Source organism: Accipiter gentilis, chromosome 26 (assembly GCF_929443795.1).
Source record: "Accipiter gentilis chromosome 26, bAccGen1.1, whole genome shotgun sequence".
NCBI lineage: Eukaryota > Metazoa > Chordata > Aves > Accipitriformes > Accipitridae > Astur > Astur gentilis.
In genome coordinates this window covers 11,332,615-11,357,076 of record NC_064905.1, presented here as the reverse complement: position 1 = coordinate 11,357,076, position 24,462 = coordinate 11,332,615, and the positions used below count along the sequence as shown (strand labels likewise).

At 52.7% G+C, this 24,462-nt stretch overlaps 1 protein-coding gene across 6 annotated transcripts in view; it reads right to left on the bottom strand.

The window, feature by feature from the left end:
- Nucleotides 1-781: 781 nt before the first annotated feature.
- SH3PXD2B (SH3 and PX domains 2B) overlaps nucleotides 782-24,462 on the bottom strand; it is a 79,938-nt gene continuing 56,257 nt past the window's right edge. For 3 of the 6 annotated variants that reach the window (XM_049829966.1, XM_049829971.1, XM_049829972.1), the window contains 10 exons: nucleotides 19,732-19,757; nucleotides 19,324-19,359; nucleotides 12,825-12,959; nucleotides 11,192-11,296; nucleotides 10,391-10,474; nucleotides 8,980-9,097; nucleotides 7,483-7,709; nucleotides 6,862-6,911; nucleotides 6,257-6,382; nucleotides 782-5,337 (listed from right to left, as the gene is read on the bottom strand). In XM_049829966.1, coding sequence (XP_049685923.1) covers nucleotides 3,841-5,337; nucleotides 6,257-6,382; nucleotides 6,862-6,911; nucleotides 7,483-7,709; nucleotides 8,980-9,097; nucleotides 10,391-10,474; nucleotides 11,192-11,296; nucleotides 12,825-12,959; nucleotides 19,324-19,359; nucleotides 19,732-19,757 — 2,404 coding nt within the window. In that variant the 3' untranslated portion in view covers nucleotides 782-3,840. The remainder of the gene's footprint in view (nucleotides 5,338-6,256; nucleotides 6,383-6,861; nucleotides 6,912-7,482; nucleotides 7,710-8,979; nucleotides 9,098-10,390; nucleotides 10,475-11,191; nucleotides 11,297-12,824; nucleotides 12,960-19,323; nucleotides 19,360-19,731; nucleotides 19,758-24,462) is intronic. The other 3 variants (XM_049829969.1, XM_049829968.1, XM_049829970.1) reach the window with 3 other exon arrangements.

The window sequence follows — 24,462 nt, the reverse complement described above, 5'->3', positions numbered from 1 at the left end:
GTACACACAGTGTAAACTTGGGACGAAGCTAAAACCCACATGGGGAGTGTTGATACAGGAGCAGCTACCTCAGCCACAGCTGCACAGGAAAAACAGCCCGCCGTGCCAGCGCAGTGCACAGACACTATACATGTACCCACACCGAATCCTGCTCCTGCAGTGCCTCCAGCATGGGATACCCATGAGGTGAACTGGGGCACAGCAGCGATGGAGGACCTGGGCTGCTCGTGGCCAGCACCCATAAATCAAAAGTCCAAGCATCGTGACCTGTCCCAGCACTGTCGCGAGGCACGTCGGAGCCAGAAGCCCTTGCCGCAAGCCCCCATGAAGCCAGGCAACACAGCACCACCCCATTCATCTCCCAGCAGACAAAAGCGCCCAAGGACAGAGAAATGCTTCACCTGGGGACGGCTCCTCCACTGCACGAGGGAGTGCAGCTCAATGGCTCAGGGCTCTTGTCGGTACCACTGCTGCAGTGACAAGTGGCACGTGCCAGACCCTGGGCAGAGCTGCTATCGCTCCAGGCAGGAGAGCAGCACGCCTCCCAAGACAGCCACCGTGCTGCACCCCAGACATATGCCAGCCAGACATGGGTTCACAAGGGTGCTTGAAACCAGTCAAGCAGTTTCTTTTTATTTCTTAAAAAAAGAAAACAAAAAACCCACAACCCCCCCCCAAACCCCACCGAATAAAAAAAAAAGAATCCCCTAATGGTGAAAGTATAGATATGGCATTTACACAGCTACATCTATCTTCCGCTGACCCCCCCACCCGCCCACAGTAATGTAGATTTATACGCGCTTACATAATATAGCGAGACACGGACAAACAAATGGGCTTCAAGAGTCTGCGAGAAGGAGTGGGGTGCAGCGGGGACCTCCAGCCTGCCAGGGATGTGCCAAGCCACGGGACCACCCCGAGACCTGGCTCTTCCACCCCAAGCCACGGTGATGCCCTCCCTTGCCGCGAGCCTCGGGTCTGCGCTGGTGGTGGGCAAGCAGGGAGGTTGGTCTTTGGCTGATGGGGCGATGAGCCTTGTCGCCAAGCTCAGAGTACCGAGCCTCCTGGCCGTCCTCCTCCTCCTCCTCCTCACGAGGTAGTCGGGGAGCTTGGCCGCATGTGACGTGCGAGGCACAGAGAGGAGACACGGCCTGGCAGAGGGCACGCACAGCTGCCGAACCAGGGGGCACGTGTCAGATGGGGGGAGGCAAAGCCCTGCCAGCCTGATGGCTCTCGGCATCTTCCTGACAGGAGGCGTTGTGCAGCCTGTGGTCCCTTTTGCAGATGAAAGAGTAGGCGGAAGGGGTAAGGCTGCAGGTGTCGGCACCCTACCGAGGGTGACCCTGCACTTGGGCACTCACCCTGCCTTCTTGGAAGCTCTTTGGGAACAAGGGAACGATCCCGTCACGCGCTCAATGAGCCAAATACAGTACTTGTGTCAGCAAAATGAAGCACTACCAGTTCTGAGGTTCAGTCTGGGAGGAAAGCAGAAATAGCCCTCATTCAGCACAGAGGCCACAGAAATAGCACTGTCCCCTCTGAGGAAAGCCGGGGGCAGTGAGGTCTCTGAGATGGAGAAAGGAGAGACACTTCTGAGATTAAAATGCCATTCAGCAAAGAGGGAGCAAGGATACAGGGAAAGGGCCTCCTGCATGAAACTGCCAGAGCAGATGGGGGACACAGGTCCAGCCCCCTCCCAAGTTACGGTGGGGGCTGGATTTGGCCGCCGGGCAGCTCTGGCTTAGCTCATCCTGTCCCCATTCCTTTCCAAAGCAAAAGGGATTTACTGGAGCAAGAGATGCGCAGAGACAAGGCAGCATTGTTCCCCCAACCCACCCTGGAACTCTCCCAGGAGCACATCAACACCTCTCAATGTGCCATGCAAGGAATTTTGTTATTGGATTGGGTTGCGAATGTATTGCTTATTGCCAGCTCAGGTGAGTCAGCCTGATCAGAGGCTGACGTGCCACCAGGGAAAACTGTAGGTGGGAGGGAGAGGAATCAGCCGGAGACTGGGGTGCATGAATTCCCATGGCTAAAAATGAACGTTGGGGCTTCTGCATATGAGGTCGGACTGGAATGGTCAGGGCTTCTCTATCAGATCAAACCAGAGCTGGGACAAACAGCCCCGCCACCCTTCCAGAATGACCTTGGCCTGAGGCACAACCATTGTCAATCTGTACGAAGACAGAGACATCTCCAACTCCATTTCCAGGGTAGAAAATATGGGACAGAGAAGGAAGCGAGCATTTTGGGGGAGTGGAGAACACTCCTTCAGTTCTCCCAGCCTCAAATTAGAGGGAAAACCATGTTTAATTTTTTCTCCAGCAGCAAAACAATGTGGCTGCGGAGCTGCAGCTGCAGTGTTTGCACTTGCAATTAGACTAGAAAGGGCAAAAGGGCTTGGTCAGCAAGAAACCCACAGAAGCACCAGGTTTAAAGCTCCTCCGGAGAGAGTAGTTTAGCCCTGAATCTGCAAGTAGTCAGCTACAGAAGGGAAGAAAGCAGCACTGGGGAATGACAGCTCATCCACGCACATCCTCCTGCTGGGATAAGCAACACTGCGGGCAAGATTAGGCTTGGCAGGCAGGAACGTCAGCACGGAAAAACGCCAGGCTCTGCTTGACCTGAAGACCTCCAAACAGCCCACCATGCAGGATGAAATGAAAGTACCTGGAAGACAGGCAGATGGGGTGACAAACAAGGCAGGGAGCCCCTGAGCACCAGACAATCCTCACAACTGGTTGTGATGAGGAGCTGAACTCCCACGTTCTGGATTGCACTTGATAATATCAGCACCTACTGAAGGACCCACCTCCTGGCTGCTGCCCGCCAGCCCAGGGGAGCTCTGTGGGTCACGGGAACGGGTGGTCCCCTTAGTCCAACAGGCAGGGCAGTTTGGGGGGAAAGGAAAGCAAAGCATCCTCTTTCCAGGGCTTTTGGGGTCATTTTGGTCCTCTGTGCCTTGCATATAGTATTCTTCAGCTACCGAAGCAAAATACTTCTTGTTGTTTGGTTGCAATACTGCAAGGGAGAATCCTGCATAGCGTCTTGGATCAGCACAGAGAGGACCTGTTATAGATGAGTGTGTGTGTGTATTCTTCTATATTTTTGTTTCCACCAGAAGAATGTTGAAGTTAACACTTGTCGTTGTAGAGCAGGGAAGACCAAGGGATGGTCCCGTGGCATGCACGGGGGGGAGCAAGGCACAGCCCTTAACCAGAGCACAATGCCTGTGCCTGCACATGCATGCAGAGCTACACGGACCCTGTTCTCAGCAATCATTCCTCCTTTTTGCCATGTTCCCTGTGGCTCTGCTACACACCTGGACTAAGCAACGTGACCTACAACATTAGACCGTGACCCTGAGCCTCAGGGAAAGGCAAATCCTTTTGTGCAGCAAGATTTCCTTCATTGGTACTGTTCCACTCTCCACTTCTCTCCCTGGCTACTGCTGTATTTCTTTTTAACTTCCCATACAAGTGGCAAAAATGTCAATCAAGGTCCATCTCCCTAGCATGGAGAACCACGGTAGCCATCGTATTCCACGAAGTTTGGCCAGAGCAGCCCCAGCTGCACAGCTGGGCTGCCAGTATGGCCACAGGAGCGCAGTGCTTGGGGGGGATGCAAGGAGGAGGACGGATGGGAGCACACGGGTGGGGAAGGGAGGCAGAGCTGCTTCCTCCACGCTGCTGCCAATGGGCGCCAACTGGAATGTGTGGATCTCAATTATTATCTTGTTTTTTAAAGCCAGCCTCACATAAAACTATAAATTAATCTGCTAATTAAATACTCAGGTGAGAGACTAGGGAACCTCCAGCTGTGCAAGCAGAGGAGCGGCTATGGCTTCTTCCGTAGGTAATTGGAAGGGATCCAGCCCTCCCAGCACGGATTCCCAGTCAGGACCTTGCAAAACCACCAGCCACTGCTGTTCTTCTCACGAACTTCAAACAAAGTCCCTTCTTTAAAGCTGTTGGTCTCCTCGTCGCCTTCAAAATCTGCCACTGCCACATAGAGAGCTTCCCTGGAGACGTCCGGACTGGAGACGGGGGCTGAGGTCCTCTCCTTGGTTTCCCCTCTCTCCACTGGCTTGGATATGACCTTTGGGCTTACACTGCTTTTCACTTTGGCTTCATCTTGGATGGAGGCAGAGAGGAACGGCTTGGCTTTCGGAGGAACCAGCATGGGCCTCCCCGGCACCGGGGATGACCTGATTTCGGGTACTTCCCGTGCCGGGGCCCTCAGCTCCGCTGTGGGACCGGAGGCAGGACCCCCCGTTTTCTTGGGGGGTGGTGGTCTGCGAGGTGGCACAATGGGGCGCTGCGGCGGGGGCTCCCTGGCACCTGGGGCGTTTGCTGGCCCCAGGGGAGATTTGGGCAGTGCCTCTTTCGTGGTGTGGCTGTCCAGCTTGGGCAGGGGTTTGCTGTCCATGCTGGGTCGCTCCTGAAACCTTCCAGAAGCCTCTGAAGAAACCATGGCATTACTGAAGGAGTTTTCGCCAGCAGCGGGGTCCTGCTCGGAGGGTTTCTCTGGGCACTTTGCAGGTCTAAGCTTGCTCCGCAGGCTGCAAATGTCCAGTTTATCATCAGCTGGAGGTGGGTCAGTCCGGGGGCCCGCGGCGGGTTTTGGCCTGATCTGAGGTCTTGACTTCAAGAATGGATTCTGGGCGATGGGCTCAGGCTTGTCCTCCGCAGGCTCGGCTTTTGGCTTGGTTGGCTTGACAATGGGCCGGAGGTTTGGCTTCTTCACCTCTTTGGCTGACACCTTGTGTCCACATTCCAGTCCCATTTCGTTTTTCAGCTGGAAGAGTTTGCCCTTCTCCGGTTTCACATCGGGCTTCTTGGTGTCCTTCAGGGCCGCCGACTGCTTGGGTGGGATCATAGGCAAAATCATGCCTGGGGGCTTGGGGGGAGGCCTCTGCCTCTCCAGTAACTCGCCTTCTGATTTAATGATGGACTCCTTCCTGGGTGGCAGGCTGGGCTTCTCCTCTGTGTCACGGTCCGAGATCTCCTCATAGCCCCCGGCAAAGGCTAGGTCCCCGCTCTCGGGAGCCTCCTTCCCCTTCCAGTCTTTGGCCCACTTCCCACCACAGTCCGTGCCGTTAGGAGGAGCCTCCGGCAGAGGACGGCACGGTCCCGTCACTTCCTCGCTGGTGCTGCCGTCGGCCGCGGCGTCACCGAGCCGGAGCTGGGCCATCTCGTTGGGTAGCGGAGCCAGGAAATTTGGCCTGGATGCATTGCTGGTTTTCTTGTACTTATCGATGAATGTGGCAGGGGCCCAGCCTTCCTTCTCGTCAATCTGAATGTACCACCAGCCGCTCAGGTTCTTCTCAATAACCTGCCGAGGGGAAAGGAAACCTCAGACACCCATGGAGGAGCCCTCTGCACAAGTGGGGATGCTGGGTGTCTCTGAAATGGTGTCAGGGTGGTATATGGCCTCGGTACCTCCTGCCCTGGTGACCAAAAGCCACGGAATCCCAGGACTGGCATCCTAACAGGAGGGGAACTTGCTAAGGACTTCTGCCAGGGAAGGGGACCTGCATGCCATGGGACTGAGGAACGACATAGCCATGTCAAGGAGCTGCGGAGGAGCTGTCACCATCCCGCCTGGGACACAGGACCGGGATGCTGGCTACTGGCGGTGGCCACTGCGCGGCACTGTTGGAGCGATCAACCGGCAGCGACACTGCACGCATCAGCAACGGTCCGGCCTCTCGGGGCTCCAGGAGTGGTGCTGGGACCTGGGAGGAGCTGACTGGGGCAGCCGCAAAGGAAAAATCCTCTTGAGAGGCACGGCTTACATTTTGAAAAGCAAAATCACATCTGCAAGAGAGATTCTGCCAGCAAAAGCGGGTGTGCCAGGAAAGCAATTCTGCAAGGGCTTTTAACTTTACACCTGGCCTAAGAAAAAACCCACCACTTCTGTCCCCATTTGTGGTGTGGTTTTAATTTCCATTAGCTCAGGCAACACAGCATCCACAAACCTGGGGGACAGGACTCCACCAAGGGCACCACGGACTCCAAAGTCTCATGAGCTCATATGGGTTTCTCTCCCACTCTAGGAGAGCCCTGGGTTGTTAACAGTCCACAGAGGCAATCACATGCACCACCGTGCCTGGTTTCCACCCAGAATGCCGTGGTGAGCAGATCTTCCCTCCCTGGAAAGGGAGCTCCTGCCTGAAACAGGTCCTAGGGCAATGGGAGTCAGGAGCGCTGCACTGACGTGAAGGTGTGAGAGGGGAAGATGACAGTCTCACCTCTACTTTCATTCCTGCCTGGAAGCTGATGCCATCAGGGATGGTGGTCTGGAAGTCAGCGATGGTGTAATATTCCTCTTCCACTTGAGGAGGGACAGGAGGTTTAGGCAGGTTCAAACCACGTGGCTGTGACAAGAAAAAAGAAAACCCATCAGCATGTTTCTACAGCAGGGTTTACAGCCCACCAGCCTACAGAGAAACAAGCCGGCACGGCCAGGCCAGGGAGATCAGCTGTGCCCATCCAGCATCCTCACCAACACAAACCAGCAAACCATCTCCAGGCTGAGCAGAAAATTGCTCAGCGTCAGACCTCTTGCTGACGGCAGTCACCCTCTCCAGAGGGAGGGAGCCAGTCTGCAGCTTCCCACTGGCAGCCCAGCCTTGCAGGACATACTGGCCAAAAGTTCACTTAAAGACCACATGCAAAGGAAAGAGTCTTAAGACAGCAGGGAGGCAGCGTGTGTACTCCAGCCTTGACCAAGAGCAGAGCCCATGGTAGAGGGGCAAGATCCCAGCCAAAGAATAACCGGTGACCAGAGCTCCTTTCAGTGCTCCTCTCCGACTCCCTTTGCCATTCCTGGTCTCCTACGTCAGCTGGCACTTACTATGGTGAGATCTCGGCGAGGAGGGGGCCTCTGCCTCATCTTTGGTGATTCTGTGGAGGAGGAATTTCAGATGCTGTTGAGTTTCTGGCTTTTGGTCACACGTGTGTTCACAAAAGATAAGTGAAAGAGAAAACAGAAAGGCAAGCCTGCCCCGTGGGCAAGGAAGCCAAAGGAGGAACCTGTCTGCCCGGTACCCTGAGTCACCCAGGTTTTGAGGGCATCCCACTGGAAGAGGAACCACCTTTGCACCATCAGGTGCTGCTGGAAAATGCAGCTGAAGTCACCACATCATGAAATTGCTTTTTCATTGCAGGCCTGACCCAGAAGACCTGGCCTGCAGAGGGGTTAAAATGCCCTAGCTTCTGAGAGGAGAGCATCTCCAGTCTGGGAGGGGGAAGATTTTATCTCCATCACATTTGCTGATCCTCAGCATGTCCCTGGGCAGTGCTGTGCTTGTGCCCCATCCGCTTTTGCAATGTCACCTCCAGACGTTGCTGCAGAGCCCACAGCGCCTGCAAGCCTTCTGCGTCCCTCACGCCCCGTTACGTCTCCCAAAAGCCTGCAGGAAAGGCTGCGCTGACACCCCAGCCACCACCGGCCTCCTCCCAGCCGGCCACTTACTGCGTCGGATGTCAGCATTGGGCAGGGGACGGCTGTCGAATCTCCCGTCCCTTTGGCCAGCAAGCCCATCCTTCTCTCGGCTCGCCGCGACCTGCTGCCGGGAGATGCCATCCAGATCCAAGGCACACGAATGAGCGGAGGAGCCTGACCCCAGTTTCTGTGAGAACATGTCTCCATTTCCCTTTTTGAGGTAGGAGGCGGGGGCCCAGCCTTCTTGGCCCTGGTACCTGCAGTGGCAACAACAGCAGCGTCACCGCGCAGAGCCCCTGCGCTGCACCGGGGCTGCGAGCCCTCCCCAGAGGAGCGACCCACTGCGCTCCAGTGGCGTGGAGCCATCGGACATCCCCAGAGCCAGAGCTCAGGACACGCGTTGACCAAAGATACCGCCTGATCTGGGCAAAATGAGCTTGCCAGCTGTCATGCTCTGTGGCACGTGGGCACCTGGAGAGCTCCAGCCATGACTAACGCTCCCGTGCAAGCCAGCCGCAGCCAGCGGGCTGAGGGCTAGGAATGGCACGAAGCCCAATTTCCTTTTCGCCTCGGCAATGGCACTGGTCCAGGAATGAAGCGCACTGGCAGGGGAAGCAGAGGGGAAAACCAGAGGGCTGCTGCTAGGATTGATGTACCTGGTCTTCGGAGAAAGCGCAAGCCCTCTGCCAGCGTGCCGGCAGCCTGGATCCCTTCCCCATTCTAAATCTGCGCTGTTTAGGAGAGAAACCAGCCCCACGATCTGATTGAAAAAACACATCTGCGGAGTCTCCCTGTCATGCCGGAGGGTCCCGCGCCAGCATCCGAGACTCTCCCCGCTGGCTGGGCTGCAGCCACTACACTCAGATGGCACCAGCTACTGAGCTTGTAATTGCCTTTAGAGCTCTTGCGGCAGCTCTCCTCTGCTTAAAAAGTCAATGGACGTTTTTCTGGGGCTTTGCTGCTGCCAAGACCACAGGTTCAATGTAAGGTTAAGAAAATTGCAGCATGTGCTCCCACCCTGCTCAAGTCCGGCCATTTGCTAGACCACAGACAAGAGAAAATGAGCTTTCAGGAGAAAACAAGTAACAGCTCGGGACTATCTAGAGTCTTTGGCCTCAGCATACCCTGCACAGAGCAGACCTGGCCCAGACAACGGCCCTTCTCTGCAGGAGCTCCTAACAGAGCCAGAGGATCCAGCCTGCCTCTGGGACACTCCCTGGTTTTCCTATCAGCAGCATATGATGTAATACTAATGCTCTCACACCAGTTCCCTTTGTACTGCTGGGGCATGTGATGCCGTGACGCAGTCCACCTCCTAGCACAGGAAATTGGGGGATTTTAAAGACGTTTAACCACAGCTATGCTTGGCTAAAGCCCTGAACGTCAGCTAGCCTTAGTGAGTAGGGACGGAGAGAAACACCAACACCCTAGGCTTGCCTTTGGACTGTACATCCCATGCGCATCAGGTCTCTGCTTTGCACAGCCCCAGCTGCATTGCCAGGGAAGAGGAAGAGGTAGGGATGGTACCTGATTTTCCACCAGCCCTCCAGGTTCTTCTGGATCACCTCCACCACAGCCCCTTTGTCCAGGTTCATTTCATCCTGGTCTCTTGCGGTGTATGGGTAAATAACAGTGTACTTCTCCTCTGTTGGAAAGAAAGTGCAGTTTCACGGAGATACTGTTTTATGGAAACCTGGACTCAGTCGAACAGTGGTTAAGTGCTTTATATAATGATAATTCCTGTTGTAATACGGGTGCAAACACACCATTCAGAAAATAAATGCCAGTGAAATGTATTTCAAAACAAACCCAGCTGCATTTTGAAATGTAAGCTTTGGTGAGCTAGTCTGGCCCAAGGAGAAGTTGTCTAAAACAGTTCCGCCTCTCCTTTAGGACTAAAGACTATCTTTTATATGACAGCTCTCCTTTCACTTGCCCTTCACAGAAGCCTTGCATGCATCCATTTCAGTTCAAATTTCTTTCTCAGAGCCTTTAAAGAAGAATTGTCCACTATACAGGGAAAGAAATCCCACAGGCATCAGGGAGTAACCCCACACATACATACAGATGTGCTCTCACGCACAGCTCTCAAACTGCTCTACAACAGCAGGTCTACATGAACTTCCCTGTTCAACAGTTAGGTCCCCCAAGACATTGGTCAAAGCCATGTGGTGAGCCTGGAGAAGAGTCTGATGTCCTGTCCACTAGACCAAATGATGGTAAGCAGGGACATGGATGCTCTTCCCTTCAAAGGGAAGGCGAAAGATCCTAACAGCCATGCGGACAACATCAGACAAACAGGTCCATCCATCCACTCCTCTCCCTCACCTTCTCCTGTCCTCTCTTGAAAGAAACCCAGGAAAGCAATTGCCTGTGCTTGAGCAGAGCCACAATAGGGTGAAGGCTATTTTGGGAAAAGTCTACCTCCAAACCCGACACCTCTGGACATTCATATATCCGCACCGTGCAGGTTTCCTGGATTTGTCTTCTTGGAGGAGCACAGCACTCAAAAGGTCTGATTTCCCACCGCCTTCATGCAAATGAGTCAAAGCAGAAAATATCCTGTCACATCCAGCAAAACCAAGCTGGCTCTTCTCCTCCTGACCCCATCTGAGCCACCAACCCCAGGGCCATGGCTCAGAGGAGTTACTCTTACAGCAACTAAGGCAGCAGTTGCAAGAAGTCTGCATACATGTGTTGGGGGAAAGCAGAAACTCCAGCCTCTGTAACCAAAACAAGCCTCAAAAAGTGAGAAGGAACAGCTGAGAGAGGAAAGAAGTGGACATGAATGGGCCTAACAGAAAGCTGAGGAGCATGTATGGCATGCATTGAGGACTGACACAAGCAGGGTTCATCACATGTAAAGCAAACAAACATGCAGACAACAAGGCTCCAAGCACAAAACATGGGCAGCCGAACAAGTCTCTACGAAGTCCACCTTGACCCCATCCACTGGTGTACAAGTCCCCAAGAGTCCGACGGCGGCCAACGTGCCTGGGCAGAGACCAGTATCTCCACGGGACTGGTAAGAGCATGTTGGGGAAGCAGGAGAAGGACAAGAAAGGACATAAGGAGGCAGCACTTCAGGTCCAAGAGGAGACGGGGCTGACACCAGAGTGTGGCACAGAGACTCACCTGGAGCCCTCCGGGGGCCCTCCCTGGTCTGAGCCCCCCTCCCAACTTCATCTCCCCAGACAAGCGGCTGAGCCAGCTACAGCACTGCTTTGAGCATACAGTGGTCAATGGGAAGGACGTTTTTTTCTCCAGGGGCATTTCAGATTTGCTCTAAGCAAAGGCTGCAACCTTGCTATTCTCATAACATGAGGTCATGCATGCTCTTTGTTCTGCGTGGGTTTAGAAGGCATGTGAATTGTCCTAGGACCTGAGCTTTGCTCCTCCTCCAGTGCAGGTAAAACAGCTCCCTGGGGCCTAAAGGAGGCATTGGGATGGCAGGACTGAGTGTTCCCCGGAGTTAGCACCTTCAGCCCCTCTGTGGGACAGCAGAAAGGCCAGCAGTTACACCACCAGTATCCAGCTGCCTCACTCCTGCTGCAGTACTGGAGTAGAGCACTGGGCAGGCAGGACTACTACAGGCAGACATGACTGAACAGCACGTGTGCGTTTGTCCTTTCCCGGGCTCGTGCCCTGCCTAAGTCAGGGAGGGCTGTGCAGTCCTGCGAGCAGTTCAGTGCAGTTCAGCAGGAAGAAGCTGGGGCAGATGTCTCCAGCAGCTTCTTACCTTCATCAGGCTGCATTGAGAACTCATCCTGGACACCATCCTGGGCTTCCAGGCAGGTTGCCGGCACCCAGCCTTGCTCCTCCGACGTGCTCACAAACCACCAGCCTGAGAAGAAAACAGCAGGCAGCTCAGCCAAGGGCTCCCACTAGCTAAAACTTCTCTCCCTCCCTCCAAACCATGAGCCTGGGGAGCTTTGCCCCCTCCTTGCTGCCTACACGAGAAGCTGGGGTGACCCCAAAGCAACAGAGCCAAGCGCTATCCGAAAGGGAGCACAGACAGCAGCAGGGGAGACTCTCAGCTGAGTGATATCTAAATGTACAGTTCCCTCCCCACGAAAAATGGGAGAGGCTTTGAGAACTGAATGGCTCCAGCCACCACGTTTGCTTTCCTTTTTTTCCCCTTCATGGTTCATTTTCACTCAGTCTGGGTCAGCAAGCCCAGGCTAATTAGCAGAGATGAATACACTGTCTGCAAATCGATAGCTGACTCCTGCTGCGCTCTCGCCTTCCTTATATCTGTGGAAACAGCAAATTTTAAAACCTAAGAGCAAATGCAGGATTAAAACATGAGCTCTCCCAGCAGAAACCTCACCAGCTCCATAGCGGCCACAAACAATTCTCTGGGCCACCCTGGGTGTCCAATCAAAATAAACGCGTGCTCCTCAGTTATTAAAAGCACAAGCTATTTGTATCTTTAGGGGGAAAAAAATAAAGCCCGAGCATTATCCTCAGAACCTCACCAGTGAGTCATTGAGAAAGACAAGTAAACTGTCAGGGAGGGAATCAGCAGCTACTGCCATGGAAGGGAAAACCAGGGCTGACATTTGATAAATAAATTATTTGCCATAGCTTTTGGATTGGCTGTGCTAATAGCCTTGCTTCAGGGTCGCTTTTATTTTCCTCGTTCTCAAACATAGCTGCTGGTGCAACTAATCCTCTTGGGGAGCACCTTTCCAGAATTTTAAAATCTATTTTCACGATTTATCTTTAAACCCTGTGTCGTCCCCCCTCCTCCCCCCCCCGCAACTTCTGTTAACTTCAGGGAATAAATTCCCCTTTTCAACAAACTCCAGAAGTTGGGCCCACGACATTACTTGATCCCTTTGCAGAGATTAAGAGCAAGTTTAAGTTTTGAGGCAAGCAAATAGCTCAGCTGCCTGCCCCACTCCGTGACTGGGTGTTTCATTGTGTTCGGAAGCAGGAATTGGAAATATACAATAGGGGCTTTCGTGGGCACCATGAGAATGTCCCCTTCTGTCAATAAAACGAGGCTGCCAACTCCAGGAATGGCTTTTGTCCTCAGGTCCCATTGGCCAAGTTTTTCAGCACGAAAAAGCATAGAGACAGTAAAAGATGGACGGCGCCTGGCGCTCAGCACACAGGTAATCAGACCCTTCCTTTAGAGACAGCCCTGAAGTCTTGTCCACGCTCATACAGACAGCCTGCAGACTGAAGCTGCTTCCTCCACGTCCCACCTCAGCTGACCATCCAAGGACATCCCTGTGAGGCGCCTGGAGGCTGTTTTGCTTAAGGTCCTATTAGGAAAACACTGACAATACAGGATTGCTATTCCTGCCCCTGCTCTGCAACGCAGAGTAGACACAAAGCCCTCTGCCAAGCCAAACTCTCTGTACCTGATTCGTTCTTCTCAATGATATCCACCAACTGGCCCACGCACAAGCTGATTTCGGAGCTCTCCTGCTTCTGGTAGTCCGCCACCACGACATACTGCTCCAGCACCAAGGGGTCGACCGACGCAGAGTCAGCTCCTGCACAGGGGGATAAGAACCGACCCGTGTGCCAGGGTCAGCACCGGCTCCCGAGAGCATGGGCCACCGCTCCCGAGCACCTGCTGGCCTGCGAGCAGCTCCGGGACACCCCGGGGACCCCAGCGTGAAAGACGTGAGCCAGAGACTTGGGCAGAGTGAGGAGGAGAGAGACCAAACCAGCAGCCAGGTGAGAAGGGTACAGCCAGGTGAGACCTTTCACTTGCTACCCACCTTCCTGCTCACAGACAGACAGAGCCGTCCAAGCAACCCCACCACCGCCAGAGATGCACACAGCAGCCTGGGTCCTGCTGCCAGAGACGGACGGGGCTCGGGGCAGTCTCCTGCATCGGCTGCCCCAACGCGTGGGCCAGCTGCGACCCCAACTCAATACACACAGCCTGCAGGGAGTTTTGTGGGTCCTGGCTAAAGAGCCTGGAGACCCAGGCAGAGGGGTGTTTGTAGGAGAGAGCAGCATCCCCCCGTCATCATCGCCCTCCCGTATTTCAGTCGCCGTCTCACAACTCGCCAGCGCGGGTTGCACTCTCTGCTATGTGCTCCGCTAACTCTGCTCAGCTCCTCCCGCTGGAGATCCCAATTTCATGTCAGAAAAAAAATTAAAAAAAAATACCCCGAGGAGGAGCAAAAGGGCAGGATACAGCGGGAGCAAAGCTTCCCTTTGGCCAGAAAGAGGCCTGCCACCCGGCGGCGAGACGGGATGGCTGAGAGCCGCGGCACTGGCTGCGCCGAGCCCGGGCAGGCTGCAGGTGGCACTGCGGGCTAAGGGCAGGGGACCCCCGGGAGCACCGCCGGCCCCCTCCTCTGCCAGGGGAGCAGCAGCGAGGCACGGCGGGGGCAAGGCTGGTTTGCATTATTGCAAGCGCATTTCTCGCTTAGGAGAGCGCTCGGGATAGAGATGCACCCCCTTCGCTTGGCGTTGGGGTAGCACCGCAACAGAGGTTTCCACTCGCAGCTCTCGCTGCTTTAGAAACGTGGCCCCGAGTTTGTCCCTATACACTGAGCAAAGGTACCCTTTTCCCACACGTGCACTGACGCTCGCTGTGTGCAGGGAGACCCTGAAGTGACCCAGGGTTTTGCAGGCTCACAGGAGCAGACACCGCGTGTGCTCAGGACCGAGTCCAGCCTATTCAGCCCCACCGAGCCGGGCGTTCGCTCGGGCTCAGCCTCCTGCTAAACCAGCCGCAAGGCGTTCAGATACCCAGAGCACCAGCAGCACTTGCCCCATCGGCCTCCAAAAGCCTCCAAGAAGCAAAAGGGCGTCAGCAACTCTTGCCCACGACTCCCCTCTACCCCGAGCCCTGGCTCTGGCCTCCAACCCAACGCTTCGCCTCGCAGCTTTGCAACCTGTCAGATGAGGACACTACTATATTACCCCGTCCTCCCCAGGTGTGGTGAGAATTGATTAATACTTGCCAAGTGCTTTGGAAATAGGATAGTGTTAATTGTTATAGCGTGAGTGATACAAAAGAATCACACACCTGATCACGGGAGTTAAGTCAAATTTACAGGACTGTGCATGTGCCCTGAGCAGGGAGCCTCAAGTTTTGGATCAGGGCAGAAATTACATCTGGCCCAGCCCTATAACTTCTACAGCACGGCAGATATACGGGACAATTACCTCCCAGTCTCTGAAGGGTGTGACATTACACAGAGAGCGGTGGTCTCTTGGGATAGTTGGGTGAACTGCAGCAAAGAAATTCAGACTACGTTATCAGGAACAAGTTTCTACGGACAAGTGCACCTACACTGCAAGAGGCCCCAACGGCTCCCCCATCACATGAGAGGTCTCAGCCTCACAAAAGATCTTTCCTATGGGGGAACGTATTGCAGGGCATAGGTTGCCCCACAGGAAAGAAACCTAGGGCGGCATACTAATCCCAAAAGGGTATGAGTAGAGATGGACAAGATCTAGTAGGTCCTCAGCAATCCTAGGATGCTCTGCTGCCTCACAGAGAAGTTCTCCTGTGCACAAGGTCACAACTTCTCAACCTGGTTCTGAGAAACAAAGACCACAACAAAGATTTAAACAAACAATATATCTTCAGGACAGTCTTATTTAAAGGAAGAGGAAGCAAAATGTCCATGTTATTCTGCTATAAACAGCACCCTGCACAGCTCCAGGTGAGCTGGCCAAGTGCAGAGGATCTGTTACCGCTAATGAAAGCTTCCTCCATACCAAAACCCAGAGGTGGGGCAGAAGACAGAATTAAAAATAGCCCTCTAAAGTGAATGGTGGATGCTAGGACTATCTGTTCTACTAGCTCAATTAAAGCTTTGTGCTTAAAGTGATCAGAAGATCTACCCAGCCCCTGAGAGAAGAATAACAGCTACAGGAAGAAAGAAGTACTCTTCTTTCTGCCTCCCTTGCTATAATTACACTCGTTGATCTAAGGCTATTTGTAGTTTCAGCAGGCAATTCTGGATCCTCCAATGTACCTATTAAACCAGCAACAGAAGTGGTAAACTGAGCTTGGAGGAAGAAGTAGGAGTTAATTTCAGGAGCACCTTCACCTGGCATAATCATCCTCAACCACAAAAATACACACTCAAGTTAACAAGAAAACATCCTTTATATGGGCAGACTCGAGTTCTCTTAAAAATAGCAATGGTGTAAACCTTACCGTCTAAGATGAGAGACAGTACTAAAGCTCTGCAGCTGGGGAGGGGAGGAAGCATTAGTACAGTCCAGAGCCCACAAGAAAGTGAGTTTTGCAGACAGCTGTAGGCAGGAGCACAGACTGTGTACTCTAAACACCCCTCACTTGTGAGACTGACACAAACATGGCCAAGAGAAGGGATGTGCATTGAGTCAAGAGACCACTGAGGTCTTTGGACTGGAACTTGCAGAACTGATGCTTGCCGTGGATGCAGGAGAGCCACCGGGGAGATGCACTCAGGTCTGCAAGGAGGGCCAAGCAGAAGCTGCCTCCGGGCAGTGCCACATCCCAGCTACCAACCCAAGGACTGCTCAGCACAGTGACCTTGCTCTCAAGATATGTCACATACAAGTCAGCCCAGAAATCTTTGCAGGTTTTTTTTTTGACCAGGAACTTGGCCATTCACCCAAAGCATTAAGATGTACAAACCCGGTAGGAAATCTCACAGATACGGGGTTGCTTGCGATATTTCCAGCCTTTCCAATTTCTGGTTTTGCAGTATCAGTGCCAAAAGTGAGGACTTTCTTATGGGGCTTGCACACCGGCACCTTCAGAGGGAAAACAAAGAGCTCAGGACTGAAATAATGCTATTTGTTTTTGAAGCCTGCCCTTGCTGTACACTCTAGCCCTTGCCTAATGCAGCTTTCAAAAATGTCATGCTTTGGATAAAGTTTCTTCCTTCTAGTCCTCTGGCCTGTGCTAATCAGATCCACTACTCTCAGGACAGCCCCTCTTCTCCCAGACCTGGTGAATTTGTGAAGATCAGTACTGCAAAAGTGACTTTCTTCCTGCTCTCTCATGAAATGGGCACTAGAAGCTCCGCTGTACTCTTTGCAAGCCCTCTCATCTCTCCAGGGATTTTTCCAGAACTGGAAAATAATCACATGGAAATACCATTCACCAGTGGAGTTTTAGAAAGGTCCCTCTATGGATACTGTAGGATACAAGAGCTCTGTTTTCACTGTCTCTCATTAGACTGAATACTGTGGTTTGGGGTCTCTATGCCATTGCAGGCACATTACATAGCACAGCAAAAGAGACATGGCCACACAAGAAAGCATCTAAAATAAAACTGGCAGGGGCATATTGGAGCTCTCTGCCAGCCTCCTTGGGCAGCCTCACCCAAATATAAACTCTGGAGACAGTTTCAGGTTCTCCTGCACTAAGTCAGTGGTGCAACGAACCCATGACTCTCCATCTGTGCTTTCTGTTGAACTGCAAGAGGAGAGAATAGAAACGCTCAAAACAGTCTTTGGGACTGATACGATGACTACTTTTAGATGTACCTAAATCGGTGGCCAAGTCAGCCTTCAGAGTCCCACAGTCTGGGGAATAATCCACCCCCCTGCAAGCTGCAGGCAGTACGGAGCCTGGGTCCATGCCTAAGGCTCACAGACATGTGGGATTACAAATACTGGTAAAAAAACTAAGCAGAGGAAGCAGATTTTATTTCCAATGCTCGCTTACACCGGGCCCTCCTTGCAATAGCAAATGTCACTTGAGCCTCTTGGTCACCACAGGAGGTTGAGGGCAGGCAGTACTTTAACCCACTTCGCATCCCAGTGTTTGCTTAAATCCGATTTCAAAACAGGGCTTGCTGTTGCCAGGATCTCGGGAGCTCTTTCCAACATTCTCCTGAAGAGCAGTTCACCCCCTCTCTGGCAATGCTGGGAGAAATACGCAATTGGGAAATTGCTTATTGGAAAATTTTCCTGATTTTTGTTTGTTAGCAGCTATTGGATGCCCCCTCCTCAGGGAGATCCCATATTGAATGAGCCTTTTTTGTGCCTTGCTGCCTATTTGCTACCTCAAAGCAGGCCTGGCTTGAGGAACCGATGAACCATCAGGGACTTTCTCAAGGTGTAATAGGAGTCAGGGTGACAGCAGCAGAACCAAACTCTGTTTCTGCTGCCAGAAAATGCAAGACAGTGAGAGGAGTCTCTGAACAGGTCTGGCATGAGGCATCAGCCCTTTGAAATGTTACTGCAGACAAACATCTTTCCCTGATGGCTACTGCACATATGCCAGGTGCCATGGGCAAAACACAGCATCCTGCCCTGCCAGAGCAGGCTCTGGTTTGGACGTTACCCAAACGCTCCCTGTTCTCTCCCTCTCAATGGTGCCAAGCAAACAGCATCCCAAAGAGCATTTTCTCTTTGACCTCAGCAACATTCCTGTGCCACGTAGAAACCCACCATGCCAACAGGATGGCAATGTGAAGCTGCCCACAAACCTGCAGTGGGAAGGCAGGACGAAGCTGTGTACGCAAGCAGGAGAAACGCTCATACTTCTCTAACAGCCAGCATCCTTAAATTGAATTCTGCCTTCAAAGAACTGAGTTGTGCAGCAGAAATTTTCTTCCTCTCAACCCTAGGGAGGCCTTCTTTTCTCTTGCCTAATGTAAGTGGGCAGGATTCAAAGCGGCCTAAACACACTGATCTCAGGGAAATATAACACCCTTCCCTTACTCACCAAATGTTCCTGCTGAGCCAGCACACAAGAGAAATTTTCAAGATGAGGAAGGTTGTATCTTTATTTTACCTCTGTTTTATCGAAAGAGAGGAGAAGGAAAAAAATTGCAGCCTCTTTTTGTCCCCACCCACAGTCAGACGCTTCTCTCTGCCTCCAAAGCTAGTTGAAGACCCACCACTTCAGCACAAGAAAGCTAGTACAAAAACTGCAGTCTTTTTGCAAATGGCTCATGAGAGCTATAAAATGACCACCCCAAGGTCCAGCTTTGACAGACACACCTTGCAGCAGTCAAAGTTTGAGGAGAAACCAGGAGCCACTGTTCAAGCAGACAACGTCTGAGCTTTTCATATGCATCCTACAACTAGTCTTAGTTAAGATGCTGGGACACCATCAGTTCTTGAGAGAGGGATGACCTGCAGCTCCCGTGGAAAAGAAAGGGGAATCAAGCCTTTGAGTCTCCCCTGTACCTTTTCTCTCTCCTCCAAAAGGAACCCACTCATCTACAAGTGAATTTGCTTACGCAGCTTATGGCACTGCCAACTCTCTGGCCAAAAACCTTCCCACAACCTATTGCAGCAGAATCTCCATCCAGCCAAGACTCAGACCTTCCTTCCCAAAGACCCTTGTGCTATTTTTTACCTTCTGCGGCTCCAGTAGCTGAAAGATGCCCTTCCTAAACCATGGATTGAAGGGTCTTCCCCTCCTCTCTCCTTGTCCTCTTTCTGGGAAGCTCAGATAACCACTAAAACATATCAACTAGGGGGGGGTTCAGAGATATTCCCCCCTCTTGAGGCACAGGGGTAGAGCATCCCAGACCCAACCGTCCACCCAAAGGGTCCCAGCTGGTGCAATCATGAAGCAAAATGTACTGCTGTGTCGGGAGACTTTCAACCTCACGCTGACCACCATGCAACTCAGACCCTCTCCAGACTTGGGAAATTTTGCATCCCCATCCTCCTGGCTGCAGACCCAGCTCTGCCCTTCACCCAAAACCTGTGACACAGCCCCTGCATGCGGAACTGTACCGACAGCCAAGCACCAGTCCCAGCCCACCATACCTCTTCTCCACTACTGCCCCGTGTCCACTAGCCACCACAAAAAGCTATGGAGGATGTGACAGCTTCTTGCAAGGGGCTTGCCCACTCAGCCCGAGCAGGTGTCCCCCCGGCAGAAGGCAAAGCAAGAGCAAGGGCCAGGTAGCGAGCGGCTGTTACTACCTCTCTGCAGAAAAGAGGCCGTTCTCTGGATAAACCCTGATGGAGGAACAAAACGACGGGAGACAAGGCATGAGGCGGGGAGGGAAATGAACTCGGGGGTGGCAGCAATGGTGGCAACAACTCGATTAAGGAGTGAACGGGGAGGTCAGTGCAGCATGGAGAGCTGCAGGCGTCTGTCCCACCTTTGGGAGCGCCATGGGAGGTGCAGGGGATGTGGGACCGGGACTTGGAGACTGCGGTGAAATCCCGGGTGGATGGAGGGGACACAACATGTCAGGGAGCCCCATGGGGGAACACAGCAGAGATTTGGCTCGCCATGGGGTCAGGCCCTCGCCCCGTTCCAGGAGACCACAGCTGTGGGTGAAAGGAGGAGCTGGTGGAACCAGCAGAGAGGAAAGGAGTCCTTACCAGACCTCTTCTTTCCAATGGGCTCCCTGAAAAAGAGAAGGAAGAGCGTCAGCAGAGGGATGGGGCAGTTGGGTTGTTGGCCAATTGACAAACCCACCCAGGAAAGCACAGCAGTGCTGGCCCTGGTGGGGCCGCTGACCTCCCTCAACCAGCTAACGTCTCCATGGGTGACATGGGGCATCACCCACCTTGCAAACTGCCCATCTCTCCCCTCCCTTTGTTTAGTAATTTAATGCTTTTGTCTTTCCCAGGGTGAGGCTTGGTTGCTGGCCTGGCCTCCTTGGTGGCTTGGTCTGACAGCCACAACTCCCATCATGTCACTTGGTGAAGGCGGGTGGATTGGGACGATCTGGCAGCAGAGGCAGGAGCCGGGGAAGCCCAAACCCCCAAAAATGCTCCCAGCACAGACCACAGCTCCCACAGAAGTGGGCACCAGTTTGAAGACAGACGAAGAGGGAAATACTGAAGTTCCTCCATGTCCTACGCTTCTCTCGGGGACAAGGATGCAGAGCAGTTGGGGAAGGGGTGAACATTTATACCCCAAAACAGGACAAGTCATTGAAGCGTTGTAGAAAGGATGAACACCAGGGCTGTGCAGCAGAAGAAGCACCTCCAGGACACAGCAAGCAGGAGCTATTGGTGGTTATGAGGAGGCAATGAGGTAGCTTCAGCCAAAGTGCTCTTGCTATGGCCAGCGCTGGCCACACCGCTGATGAGATGGGTTAGAAACCACAGGTCCTGGGTCCCTTCTTTCATTTGAATGTTGCCAAGAAACATGGTTGCTGAACAGCCTCAAACCCAGGGCACAAGCACAACTCTCACAATGAAATCTGGGGCATTTCATGATTAAAAACCAAACACCAAATCAAGGAAAATATGGGTCCAGAAAAGCCTCAAAAAATCATGGGTAACAAACCAAAACACCCAACCAGCCTGAAACCCAAACAAAGGCACCAGCCCTGTCCCCAGCCCAACCACAGCGGTCCATGTTTCTACAAAAGGGCTCTCAACACTTTCACATAATTCACCACTGTGGCCTTGAAACGCTGCTGTAGTGTGTGGTGGTGGTAACCTGCTCCCTGTTCACTTACAGAGAAGACTGCTTTCCCCGGTCCTCAGACTCACACGTGTGACAGATCAAGACCATCTGGCCAATGAAATATACTGGTACCAGGAGACATGCATCGATCCTTGTTACTTCCAGGAAGAGTAACAAGCACAGAGCAGGCACTGGAGCTTCCAAGGAGGAAAACATTCACCTGGTGGTAAGGGGACCCTCCCAAGGCTTTGAGCTGCCTGACCACTGCTTGGAAAGGCTGGACCAGCCCAGATGGACCCCAGGAGCCCCTTCATCTGCTTATCAAGTCCACTGGCAAAACAACCTTTTCCCCTCCCTTTGTTTTCAGGCCAAGCAGAGAAATCCCTCCATGCTCAGCAAAAAAGCCAGCCAGAGCTGGGCTATGCTTTGTTCTCTTTCGAGCTTATCTGCATTTTCAGACCATAATTACTGCAGACATTTTATTCCCCTAGAGTGATGGGGTGATGCGGGGACTTGGCTGCCTTCAAAGACTGCCCACCCATCCTGGCAACGTGTTCTGCTTGCAGTCAATGCCTTATCCTCCCGGTCCCCCCTTCCCTTTACACCTTAAACCTCTGGTACTCATCCATGGACCTACCAATAAAATTAATTTAAATGCAACAAAGATGGACTAGAAACAAATAGGACATTGTTATCTAGAAACTGGAGACTATCTGTTAAGTTCAGAGACCACAGACCTGAATACCGCGTCCCAGGTGCAGAGACCGATGGAGGAATCTACTGGACAGATCATCCCAAAGACATTTCTAAACAGAGGCAGCATTGCAGACCTCAATCAGAGTTTATCAATAAGCCCCACTAAATTTGCCCCGGCTCAGCGGTACGGCCGGAGAGGGAGGCGAAGCAAGGCCAGATGAGCACGCTGGAGATCAGCAGGTGGGCATGGCACCCTCGTGCTGACAGGAGGGCGCTGATGGAAATAACTGTTGTTTTTCCCGTGCCATCTGCTAAACCTATTACTGTAACTCATCCCCCTGTTTCCTTTCACCGGCTGTTCCATCTCAGTGAGGGGGCAAGGAAGGAGCTGCAATTTCACTTTGCTGCTGGGCTGTTCCTGGCACAGATAAAAAGAGCTGTAGGTCTGAAGACCAGCAGCCCCAGCCCACCACCTCAGAAGGGACAAGAGCTCAGACAAGACAGGAAACAGCAATAAACCCCCGGCAGCATCTCCTCCTCCTCCATTCCCCATGGACCAGCGAAAGGCATGCAGCAGAGCTTACATGCACGGCTTCCTGGAAAACTGGTGGCTCCAGAAGAAGAAAAGAAGGAAAGGCCACTCTGCTTTCCACTGTGAAACTCGTTTAGCTCTCACGCCCACAACAGCCAGGCTGTGCAGATGAACCAGGCAGTCCCAGCACAATTTCAAGGCACTGATATGCAGCTGTGACCGTGTGCCACCAACCAGCCCCATAAAGCTTCCCAGGTAATAAAACCCAGGACTGGTTCTCCAGCCGCTTCCCAGGACTTTCCCAGCTCCTTGTTGGGAACACTGAAGGCAAGGGTTCCTGTGTGACCAGAGTCTCATTTAAAGCACTGAGCCAAAAAGAGAGTCTCAGGGTGCACTGGGCTCAGTTCAGAACCTAATAATCCCCCAACGCAATCCTGAAAGGGAACTTTTACCTGTGGAGAACTCTTAGCACCAATTAATAATCCCCATGCCACTTTTTTTTAGGAAAAGCGAGTCAGGTTTCTCAAGCATCTTCTCTAGTGAATCAGACAGCATCCCTCTGGATCCAGTGATGGGAAGGAGTGAGATGGGGAGCACAAGGCTGCAGCGTGGGCATGAGGCAAAGCTAACAGCTTGGGAGGTAGGTTGAGAACAAACACAAACAGGCTGTTCTTCAACAATACGTAGGTGAGCTGTTAAACTCCTTATTGCAGAATGCTGTGGACCCTGAAAGTCTTCATGGACTTACACGATCATAATTCAGGCAAGAAATGTTAATTACAAACCCAGGAAAACCCTAAAGGCTAAAACAGTGTCTAAAGAAGAGATGTTATAAACTTGCTTGACTCTGAACTCTTCCCTAAGGCACTCACATTTGGTGGCTGCTAGGCTAGGCAGACTGCTGTGTGCTGCAGGGAGGTGGCTGTGAGGTTGCCACGCAGAAAAGCCCACCTTGCAGTGGGACTCATGGGAGGAAGGGACCCAACATGTGGCCTGGAGACCTCAGCACCACCCCTGCTGCCCCACAGCCCTGGCCACAGCCAGCTCACGGAGCAGGAGGGGGACAGTGGAGCACCACCACAGGGAAGACAACTCCAGCTGCTGCAAAACCAGCCACATAGGAGCCACAATCAACATGCAAGATGAGATGGATTTGAAGTCACCATTCCAAGAAAACATCTCCCACAGAAAAAAATCTGTCTCCTGTAGAAAAAATCCTTCTGTCATACAGTAATATCATCAAAAGGGCTATCAGGAGGTGGTTCATCTTGTAAGCATTCAGCAAGCTTGGAGATGTTAGCAAAGTTTATGCAGGCGAGAGAGACTGAGGAATGGGGTACAACAGAGCTCTTGTTTGGGAGAGCTGATGTTTAGCAAATGCTCCACTGAGCACTGAATGGAGCCCCTGTCCCCCACGCTGCAGTGCCAGTGCTACCCGTGTTTAACCACTGGAGAGTCGGCCAAGCTGAACCTTCGGGCTCAGAAAGCTGCCCTGTTAGCACAGAAAATCAAGTACTCTGTCCATACAAGGGGCTTGCACTGGCACAAAGCATATTTTTGCAGAGTGGATTCAACCCCTTTGATATTTCTGTCTGCTGTCATCTAGGAAAGACAGACACTCTCAGCAGAGAGTGAAGGAGACCACTATTTTGGAGCTGAGATCCAGCCTGAGCTCCTGGTGAATCTGCACGTAGGCATCAGGAGAACTGCAAAACAAACAATTCATTATACAAGCTTGTAATTTCTCTGGATAGCAGGACACGGCTCAAAAGCCACAAGCCAGCAAGCATCCTTATCCAAACGATCATCCATCAACGCAGGGATCTCTAGGTTACCAGCAAAAGCTCCTGGCATGGCTTCCTAGATGGGGCAGCCACTCCACCTTGGAGCAGGGACCTGAGCCTTCCCTTGTTCACGGCCCAAACACCACACAAGGGTGACAAGGAAAACTCGTCCCGGCACAACTCAACTACAAGGAAAGGTAAGCACACAAAAAGCTATGGGGAAGCTGGAAGGGGAGAGACTTGCTTCTTGAAGACATTGACTACAACTTTGTGCTTCCAATTTAGAGAAGCAAGGGAAAGGAACAGACTTGCTCCCTGTTGCAATAGTGGAAACACTCTTCTGTCCAGCATCCTCTTCTGGCACTTTGGACCAAACACAAATCTCTTACCCACCGATGGCTGCCAGCACCGTGGCCCTAAGCGGGACCTTTCAGTCAGCCCCTACGGGAGACAAGCTGGCACAGTCAGATCACATCAGGCCTGAGTCTCATTTTAGCCCAGTTCTCCCTCCTCTGATTTATTGGGGCTGGTGCCTGCCTGGAGTCCCTGTCAGTCTGCATGCGGGAAGCAATCCATTACTGCGACTGCCAGTGCCAACCCCACCTGACCGCACATCGCCAAGGCTTCGGTATTAATAGAATAACGATGGGCTGCTGAAGTTGCTGCAGGCACAACCTTGT